The 11,333-nt window shown below is 31.3% G+C and overlaps 1 protein-coding gene across 1 annotated transcript; it reads left to right on the plus strand.

The window, feature by feature from the left end:
- The first annotated feature begins 4,272 nt into the window (after window positions 1-4,272).
- Window positions 4,273-4,999, plus strand: LOC111907551 (kinesin-like protein KIN-7A). The gene is made up of 2 exons (XM_023903349.3): window positions 4,273-4,488; window positions 4,573-4,999. Exons 1-2 carry the CDS (start codon window positions 4,273-4,275, stop codon window positions 4,747-4,749), a joined length of 393 nt encoding a protein of 130 aa, XP_023759117.3. The 3' UTR covers window positions 4,750-4,999.
- The last annotated feature ends 6,334 nt before the right edge of the window (window positions 5,000-11,333 follow it).

Below are 11,333 nucleotides of genomic sequence, written 5' to 3' on the forward strand. Positions count from 1 at the left end.
TTTAGGGCTTGTTACATTGTGCTTGTGTCAGACTTACAAGGAGATTAAGGGTTTTACAACTTCTCCCTATCGCCATCTATGAACTAATGAAGCCCTAGAAAGGTACGATTCAAGCATCGTCTAAGGTAAAGTTGGTAGTGCCTCATCCAAAAATAAATCGCAATATATCTTTGTTGTTCCTCCCCGTCAAGGAGATTTAGGGTTTTACAACTTCTCGCTCTTTTTTTCTCTCGATATTTCTTCTCCATTCTCCCCCCTTTTTTTTTCTCTTGATATTTCTTCTCCATTCTCTTATAGTTATGTTATGTGGTTAATTTGTTTATACATATACTTGATACTTGATAACTATGTGTTGTCAGGTTTCTATTTCATCCCTGAAACATTGAGTATTGAGGAGCAATGCAGATGGATTAAGGAGAGCTATGACTTTCCTGAAGCAACTTGTAATCTACTCCACACATTACATTCTGACTTTCCTGAAGCAACTTGTAATGGTATTAGTTCATAGAGCCTTAGTGCAAAAGCACATCAATATTCTTGCCATAATTGCTCCTAGGCATCCAGATTTGGGGCAGGAGATTGCTCATGTATGATTCCATGATTCTATATCAATTTTCTCTTTATTTATTATTATAAGTTATAACTTACTAAACTTTTGATGTTTTTTTTAAATATTATCTATACAGGTAAATTTGATCTGAAATAATCAGATTCATCAAAGGAAAAGGAAAACAAGGATGATGGGTCCCTGGTGCATTGACGGTTTTGCCCCTGTATGCGATGCTTCTTGGATATGAAGGAAGGGAAAGGTTTAAGAGTTATAATCCTTCTATAGTGGTGACTTATTTTTATTCAGATGTTACTGTTTTTTTTAATAAATATTAGTGTTTTTGATAAATCAGGGCTACTCTGAGGAAAATCTTGATGGAGGAAACAAGAGTTCAGAGTATATTCATGACATTGTCATCAAACATGCTGATCGCCATAACCTTTTGTGCCCTGAAACCCTTGAATCATTGTTTGTTCTATATCGTATCACAGAAGATTCAAAGTATGTTCTATTATTATTATTATTACTTTTTTTAATCTTGATTATATATATATATATATATATATATATATATATATATATATATATATATATATATATATTATTTTTTATGATATATATTAATTTTTTTAATGTTATTATCAGATATCGTGAATGGGGTTGGTCAATTTTCGAGGCGTTTGAGAAGTACACAAAGGTTGAATCTGGTGGCTATACCTCTCGTGAATGGGGTTGGTCAATCTTCATATGGCATTTTGTACACAAACAGAGCCTCCTTAACCTCCGAACAAGCCCGTACAATCAAGGTTCCGTTTCCGTTTTTCCTATTACCTGATTTCAACAATTTTTACAACTTCGCTTGTCAAATTAAGAGATTCAACCACATTTCTCTGCCGATATATGATTTGATTGGTAAATGGTAATCGGTAATCCACATGTTGATGATCTCTTATTGCAATTGAATTGTTTGAGTTTCAATCGTTGGATTTCTTATAATCTGTTCAAATTAGAGAAAACTCGTATGATTTTTGATATCTGTTTCTGTGGCTGATTTGGTTGGTGTTGCATGTTTGAAATTAACATGATTCCGTCAGTTTTTGAGCTAAAATTCGACCTAATAACAAATCCATCAAGTCTTCTTATCAATGTTTGATTGAAATTCAACAGTTAAGAGTTGCAATTTCTACATCGTCATTCTACTTCTGATTGAATTCAATTCATTGGGGATCAACTGCTCTTTTTGTATTTCATTTCAAAAACATTGTGAGAAAATATATTAATAAATCCTCTTTTTCACATGACTTTTTTTTGGGTGCAGATTCTTGAACAGAGAGTAGAGACATTAGAACGAGAGGTAGAGAAAAGAGAAGCTGCCATTTCAGCTTCAGCTCATGCTCGTATAGAGAAAAGAGAAGCTGAAGCAGGACAAAAAGCTGCTGAATTACAAGCAAAAGAGATGATAAAAGAGCTTGAAAACACCACAAGTATGCACACTCTATAACTTTTTTATTTACATCTTAATGTTGTTGGAATAATTTCTTATTTTTATAACATTGTATTCTTCTTCATTTTGTACACAAACATGTATTTGGAAAACCCTAAGCCTTGGTGGCTATACACACATGAGCTGGAGAACAAAATCTCATGTTTGGAAGAGGAAAATGAAAGACCCAAGAGGCAGAAGGTATGTATATTTGTTTCTCATAGTCTTTTCTCCCTTTTTCATGTTATCCAGTCTCTTCCTTACAGGAATTGTCTTCATGGGTTTCTGGAAGCCCTGTTTCAGAAGGTTTTCAATCTTTCAACAATAATAAAATCCAAAAAGACATAAATACCCTTCTACTTACTTCTTGAGCCTGAGCCGGGGTAGCAACCTTTCCAGTTCCAAAAGCCCAAACATTATCCCAGTTTTTTTATCTTATCTGCAAATTAAAAAAAAAATTCATGAAAATGATAGATGTTTGTTACTTTCACATTGTAAAAAAAACGATTAAACAATTTAAAAATGAAAAATAAAACATATATTCATTTCCAAATCACCTGCAATTGCCTTAGTTTGTGCAGCAACAACTTTCATAGTTGTTCCAACTTTTTCTACAAATGTTGGGGCTTTTTTCTCTGGCTTTTGTTTTTCTAATTTTTTAAAACTTGCATACATTTCAAATTTAGTTCTTTGTAAATGTTGGAAATATGGATTTTAGGTTGCTTTTGTAACGTGTTGTTGGTGTTTTTAGTTTTAAATAATCTTAACCTGTTTTTATGGTGAAACAGTGTTCGCAAGAAAAATTTATGGCATTGGAAGTTACCCAAATTATGTTGAATGCACAAGTTGTTGATGGATCTGTTCGGAAGCATGCTCTAAACCACAAGCAAGGTTGTATACCTGCATCCATCACGTGGTTTATAATTAAATAAATTTGGGGAAATAGGGTTTTTGGTTCTACGAGTTCTTATAACCTGGTAATCAAGAACCCTGTATTCTCACTGTATCTTGCTTATGATAATCAGACTCACATATGTTTCACGTGGTTTCTTTTGCTTAAGAGTGATTATTGCTGCAATTTGTGCAGTCATTGCGACTATGGTTCATGAAGGATCTTATTTTCATGAGGCTCAATTTGATTCAAAGATGAAAGAGTTGTAAGTGTCCCTCCTATATTCCAATTGTTGATTAAATGTGAGAAATTAACAAGGTTAATCTTTCACATGTTGATAAGTTATTGATTATACAGGCTTTCATCTGATGGACTCGTCTTTTTCACATCATATGATTTTTTTTACCCATAATGGATAAGTAATAACTGTTCTATCCCCCTTACATATCAAGTGGTAGAAATCAACCCTTCAAAGAGTGCAGATGCAGATCCCTTATCAGTTACAAAACCTGCCAGATCTGGAAAATTTAGCTTTAGGGGTACTTTTAGTCTCTCAAAGCCAAAATCAACTAGCTCAAGGAGGAACATCCAAGTTCTAGAAGCAATTTACCATACTACCCCTACTCCCAAGATGAAAGAGTTGTAAGTGTCCCCACATTCATATTTTGATGGAGGTAAATACCAGAATACAAAATGAAACTAAAAACAATAGTTTATAAAATGAAAATGATCCTGTATTTACAAAACCAATAACAATCGATACATCAATATGTACAACAACTTACATTACAATGAACCCGTATCGTTAACCATTCAAAATTGACATTGAAGAAACAATGAAAAGTTTTTACCTTTTGTTACTTTTCTAACTCGGTTTAAGCAAAAATTCACCTTTTTTTTTTACTGGGATTGCAGCTGTGTACTTACAGTGGGCAGGAACATTTTACCAAAGAAAAGAAGGAAGAATGATTTCAAGAGGAATTGGAATTGTGATCATCTGCGACTAATGTGGGTATTTGACCTTGATTGACAAAGTCAATCTTGTTTAATCTCAAACAGCAAAGAATTTTCTCGGGTAATTCTTCTGGTTTTTGAGCCTGTATGTTTTTTTTTAACAAGAAAAAATATTAGGGAGGGAAAAAGTTGTAATAGTTTGAAAGTACATCAACAATTCATGATTAGATTTAGATTACCTGAATTGTTAAGCCGAGATTCATAATCCCGTGTTTTAGACGTTCACGAAATGCATCCAATCCTTTTCTTGCTATGTAACTAAATCGATGAATATCAAGGTCAATTTCAAAGTAATTTGATCCCTTAAAGAAGTTGTGTTGGGGGCATGAGAACATGGCTCCATATAATCAACAGAGTGAAGGGGACAAAAATATTAGTACTACTACTCCTCCTGTTGTTGCTGCACAAAGCAAACCAAATCTGAAAAAGATTCAAATGATGTCTAAAACAACAGGTGAAGATAATATTCAAAGCATAAAAACTTATGTTACTGAATTAAAAGAACGTGTGTCAAAGTTACAATACCAAAAACAGCTACTTGTCTGCCAGGTTAGTTACAATTTAGAAAGAAAGTAAGTTCTTACTAAAATTCCGAAAATGCCCTTTGTAAAATTATTGTTTTGGTTTGAACAGGCATTCGAGGTAGAGGAAGCAAACGATGGTGGTGGTGGTGGGGCCTCTGATGAGACGGATTTTGTGGAGGAAATGGAATATCCTATCATGCCACGTCACCTTGTGTTATGTCAGGTACCTATGGAACAAGCTTGTACTCCTCGAATAATAGTATTGCAATCACTCATATTACCATAAATTTCAATCCTATAGACTTACAATGCAATTTCGTTCTAGGTATAATTCCATCAATGATATACAACCAATAAAACTACTTTTGTCAAACACATATATGTACACTACATTAACGGCACACCTGTTGGATTAGGGTCTGATACGTGTTCTACAAGTGTATAATCGTACTGCCATCCCACTGGATTCATCCCCGTTGCTTTCTTTCTTTTTACATTTGGCAATGTCGGCTATCTACGTGTCATTTCCTACAAAATTTCCGTTTGTGATAATAATTTAAAAATAAAATAAAAATAAAAAAACTCTTTTGTAAAAATGTATGGGCCGAACAAGAAAGAGTGCATTTTAATTGATTCATCAATTAACTTTTTTTTATAAGGTGTAAGTTAATTATCGTTCGATATAATCGACTTTGATCGATAAAAGTTGAAATGCAATAAATATGATCAAGGTTTTCTAGAGATAATGCATAATTAAAAGGTTCCCTAAATAATGTACTGATGAAACGTGGCTTTCGCATGTCGGCATACTTTTTTGTTTGACTTGATGGGCTTTCTTGGTTAACCACTTAATCTGGACAGCTTAGTGTATCAAAACACCAACCCTTCCCCTACTTGCCCTTAATATTTTTTCCACCAACTTCTCTCATGTTAAAATTGATGATGATTATGAAATCTGTTTGTTGGGATGTAAGGGTAAAATGGTCATTTGGTCTTAGGGGCTGTTTTATAGTTGCTAACCATTCAGCCACTTTACCATACAAGACTTGATGGGAAAATAAAAGAAAAAAGAAACAGTCCCTGAATTATTTGTATTGATTAATGATTGATACCTTGTGTTTCCCATTCCAGGTAACAGTTTCCAATTCGAATCCAAACATAGTAATGGTTGGATTTCGTGTCCCTGTGAGGAACACATTAGCAAACCATATACCCTCTGAGATAACAACTTCTCTTTTTATTTAATTTAAATTTGGATATAAGTTTGTAACACATGGGATTTATGATTGCAGCAAACAATCTTTCTTTTCTTTCCAGACATGATTAAAGGCATGTTTTTGGCTGTAGTTATTGGACCACCTGTTGTGGTTGCCATCATTTTAATAGTACAGGTATTATTCTATCTCTGAGAAATTTCATTTGCCATGTCATCAAAAGTTGCCAGATGGACTATTATCTTTCATGTTTAAGTTGGTTCTCAACTTGTAGAAGAATAACATAAAATATTTTGGCATCTGAGTGTAAAAAATAATATTTGAACTCATAAGTTCCTTAATAATACTTTATTGTATTACATGTACTTTATTACTTACTCATAATATATAATTCAATCTGATTATTGATTATGTTTGGTGAGATCATGTTCTCTGTTCTTGATGCTGCATCTGATAGGGAACCAAAAGTGAGGACTTTTTTTCCCCCTTACACTTGAAATAACAAGGTAAGGAGAGCATTCTAAACATTCTGGAAACTTTAAAAGAAGAGGGAAATAGGGTCTTGTTCAATGCTTAAGCTGTGTTTGCTCTAAGGGAGATCAACTTATCAAAAGTAAGTTACTGTTTCACCCTTTTATTTAATATTTTTGTGATTGAATGAAAGTCTTAATGAAAGTAATTGACAACCCTTTCTCTGTAAATGATGTTGTGATTGTGGGAGAGGTGTTGTGTTTTTCTCTGTTGCTAGGTAACCTTCTCAACAACAACATTCTACTTAAGCAGGTGAGTAATCAAGATTAAGGGAGACCTGTAATCATGTTTGACATTCCTTTCCAGTAAGAAACAAAGTTGTATGATTATTTGTTAGTTTTATAGAAATTTATAACCCATGTTAGCAATGTATTATTTTTGTTTAACATTTGAATGATTCTTTGTATGACATTACAATTTGTGTAATTTATTTTATTTTTTGAGTATGAAATTTTATTTTATATTATGCAATGGATTGTATTTTTTGTATATGGTATTTTATTTCTATTATGAGAAATTAAATGCAAATTTAATTTAAAAATTAATAAATATATAAATTTATTTTTTTTAAACATTTAAATTTACGATACGCAAAAATGTGTGTCATCTTCATTTATGACATGGCCTTTCTTGACAGGGGCTTTCTTGATACGCATTGCGTGTCATTAACATGCGCGTCGTAAGGTTACGACACGCGAATGCGTGTCATCTTCCTTTATGACAGGGCCTTCCTTGATACGCATTGCGTGTCGTAAACGCGCGTCGTAATTGCGCGTCGTAAATGAGCGTCGTAAATGCGCGTCGTCTATAGACGACGCGCAAAAGCGCGTCGTCTCTCTTTATGACAGGGCCTTCCTTGACACGCATTTGCGCGTCGTCTGAGCCTTTTACGACGCGCAATGAGCGTCGTAAAAGGCCTTTTTTCTAGTAGTGCAGGCTCCTAAGCCTGACCCACTCAGTTTTCTCATATACAGGTAGTGGAAAGAGAGCACATGAGTGATGATCTGATGAGAGATCAATGGATTATAGGCTACTAGAATAAATAGATATTATAATGCCTATGTTGTTTATGTTTATGCTTTTGATCTGTATTAACAATGATATCCCAAAGTTTTTAATATAATACATTTCTATGGAAATGCTTTGATAAGTTATTTTTCATACTTTTTTGGGAACAAATTCCGCATTATATTTCTTTAAAAATATACTCTGATTTTCAAATAAAGCATAAACAAATCGGTCTTTTCTGGCCGTGAATTTGGGGATGTTACAGTTCGTAACCTTTTAAAATTTAAAATTAGTTAAGTGACCAAATGAGTACACAACGAAAAGTTAAGTGGACAAAAATTACATACACCCTATATTAGAACAAGGTGCTAGAACATTACAAAATACGCTTGGGAAAGGTAGTAGAGGGTGTTCTCCTATGTGATGGGTGTTCTCTTAATTTCGGTTCTCCTAATTTCCAAATATTAAAGTTATTTTTTTACACATATCTTGAAAATAATATGATGTGTGTTCTCTTGACTTTGGTTCTCTTGCGGTTCTCGTAGGATATTTCAGGCAATTGTAAGTTATTCTAAAGGCTAAAGTTCTTAAAGTTGTTCTCAACAAGTTGGTGAGGGTTGAGGTATCTTCTAAAACTTTTCTGATTCATCTTATGTTTTATTCAATTGATTTGAAATGTTTTGAACCTTTTAATCGAGAAGATAGATTTGATTTTGGTTGATATATGGTTGTTCAAAATATTTAAAGTCGATATTAATGAAACTCAGTTCAAAAATTAAAAAAAATATATCCTTGGATTAATATATAATGTTTAGTTTTTTGATTGATATGAAATTTGATCATTTTGCTTGTTCCCATAGTTGCTAGTAGTTGGTTTGCATTTGAAAAAAAAAAAAAAAACATCAAACATTTTCTATGGTATTTTCCAAGGTTCTAAAAATATCACCATGGTTTCGTTATGACTCTAAGGCTTGTACTTGATGCTACGTTTTAACAAAATATCACCATAAGTTATATATAAGTTATATATGTATATAAAAATGAAAAATAGTAGAAAATATATATATATATATATATATATATATATATATATAGAATTATTAATTATATACAAAATTGACGCCTCAAATCATGCCTTACAAAGGATATGGTTCACCACGGCTCGTAAAAGCTTGAAGTTTAATATTGTCGTCAAGTCATACCTAACGTTATTTAAAGCCTTGGTATTTTCAACGTATTTTCCAATAGGGATAATGACTTAAAATGGTAACATCTTTTTAATTTGCAAGCATTTGGTCAATAAGTTTTTTTCGTCCACATTTACCCCTTCAACTTGTTTAAATATGCATATTAAGTTCTTATGACTGGCTATTATATATTTTTCTCTTTGTACACATTTAGTCTTTAATATATTATTTTGCACATTTAGTCCTTAATAAATTTTTTGTTGCAAAATAAATCCTTGTTTTTGTACACATTTAATACTTATGCCCGTTTTCTTTAGGCTTTTCTCACAACATCCTACGTGGGACAATCATTAACGAGGTGTTCAGAATTGTTGATGCTTACAGCCACCGCGCCCTTCGCTGCTTGGTTTCTTAGGTATTATGGTTTTGTTTAGGTCTTGTGTTCCGAACGTCATAACTTCTTCTTAACATAAAAAAAATTAAAAATTAAAAATAAAAATAAAAAAATACGATTTTTATATCCACACATTCATATTTGAGTCTACTACAATTTTCATTTAGATTACTCCCGTTAAAAAATAATATATTTTTAATAACAATTTTATTAAAAAAAACCTTCATACATACATTTATAAAGAACACATATATATAGATATCATAAATAAAAATATATTACTTTTTAACGGGAATAATCTAAACAAAAGTTGTTGTAGAATCAAATGAGCGCGTGGATATAAATCCAAAATCGTATGAAGAGGTTATGATGTTCAGAACACAAAACCTAAGCAAAACCACAAGACCTAAGCAACCAAGCAGATGAGGACACGATGGTTATAAACAACAACATTCTCAACACATCATTAATGATTGTCCCACGTAGAATATCGTGAAAAAAAACCAAAGAACCCGGTCATAAGTACCGAATATGTATAAAAACAACAAAAACTTATTTGGCAACAAATGAATATTAAGAACTAAATGTCGAAAAAATATATTAAGGACTATATGTGTACAAAATGAGAAATATATTACCCTTTTAAGTCATTTTTCTAACTTACCTGGAGTAGCGGGTCATAAGGACATAAGGACTGAATGTATAAAGTTGTGAACGGAAGAAAATCTCAGTGACCAAATGTATACAAATCGAAAATTATATTACCCTTTAAAGTCATTATCCTTTCCAATAGTATAAATAAGGTCATCTCTAAATATTATTAAAAGAGAACATTTAATTCACCAATGAAGCAATCAGAGCCCTTGATTGTGTTTTAATCCCATGTTTTCCACCCTTAGATCAAATTGCTGACATCATCTTCCCCAAATAAAATTCAAACACAATTACATTTAATTATAGAATGTGTGATAATTATAAAATCTTTAAATTCAGTAATTATTTTATCAATTCAAACATATCATTCTATTTATATACATGATATCAGTTTCTCTAATTAATATTGTTCCTAACTTAACTCCCTTATTTATAGATTTTGATTTCCAAATTCAAACCCGTTTATATTTTATTTTTTATTTATTTTTAAAAACTTATTAGACAAACATATCAATAATTAAGTTATTAACCTATAAAATCTAATCTAATCCCATTAAATCAACAAAATATTTAAGAGTTAAAATTAAAGTCAATATTATTGATAACTTATCTCCCGGTATATCCCACATAAAATGAATCAATTTGAGATAATTATTTGGATTTTAAAACTGATTATATAAGAAAGTCAATTAATTTGAAGTTTTAAATTAATATAGTTGATATCTTTCATCTTTTTCCAGATGAATAGCCAAAAATCTCCAAGATGATATCTTAGGATCCCAATTTTTTTAGAAGATAATGATTTCCTTATTCAAAAACAACTTATATATACGATTACACTAAAGTGGTTATTCTTATGATTTTGGATTGAGTCCAAAGATTTACTGTGTTCTTCTTGAGCAATCTTCTTCTCTAATTCTTTTTTCCAAGCTCTTACTTTACTCTATTCTCCTTATTCTTCTTCAATTTCTTGCATTTACTATGTTCTTATTATTTGTTATTATTGTGTTCTTGTTGAGAGGTCATGAAAAAAATTAATCAATCTACTTTAAGCATATTAGTTTCATTCATTTAGTTACAGAAACAAAATTATACCCTTTATATCGATTTTTAATGTATGACCTATGTTTGTCAAGAGAAAGCCATAAAAGTCGTTTTAATGCATGATGACAAAGCTAGTGAAACGGACCAAAAGGAAGATAAAGAAGTTTTTTATTGTTACACTTCAACTTGCATGAACAAAGACGTATCTGTTGTTTCAAGGTTTTCAATAACTCTTTTATACATATTATTATAATCTTCGATTAAATTTCTAATTTTATATTATTGAATTTGTTTATATCAATGGTTTTAGTTTCAAAATCACCATTATAGTACAAGACTTTACTGGCGTAGTGTCACTTACGTTATTTGATCGTGACACAAAGAAACTTCTAGAAAAAAGCACACAAGAGTTGGTTCAAAAGGTTAATCAGGTTATTGATATTAACTTCATTTACATAAAACTAATTTTTACTTTTTATCTGTCTATTTTTATAATCGTTAATTTTTTTCATTTTTAGGAGGGTAATATGAAGATTTATCCGCCTGCTTTGAAATTACTTTTGGATAAAAAGTTGGCATTCATAATTCAAATTTCTCATTATAATTTGAAGAAGAATGTTGATGGTTATGCAATCTCAAACTTTGATGTTGTAATAAAATCACTGTTGAATTGTAAAAAAAAAAAAATTAACATCGAACATGTAACATTCTTTTACGAAACATACTACAAACACTACACTTATTAGATTCGTTTTTTATATTTTAGTTGATCAACTAACATATTTCTATGTACTACAAATATAGGCGTCGTAATCCGATTCGTTTAACATTTTAACAA

The sequence above is a fragment of the Lactuca sativa genome, chromosome 9 (assembly GCF_002870075.4).
Source record: "Lactuca sativa cultivar Salinas chromosome 9, Lsat_Salinas_v11, whole genome shotgun sequence".
Classification (NCBI taxonomy): Eukaryota; Viridiplantae; Streptophyta; class Magnoliopsida; order Asterales; family Asteraceae; genus Lactuca; species Lactuca sativa.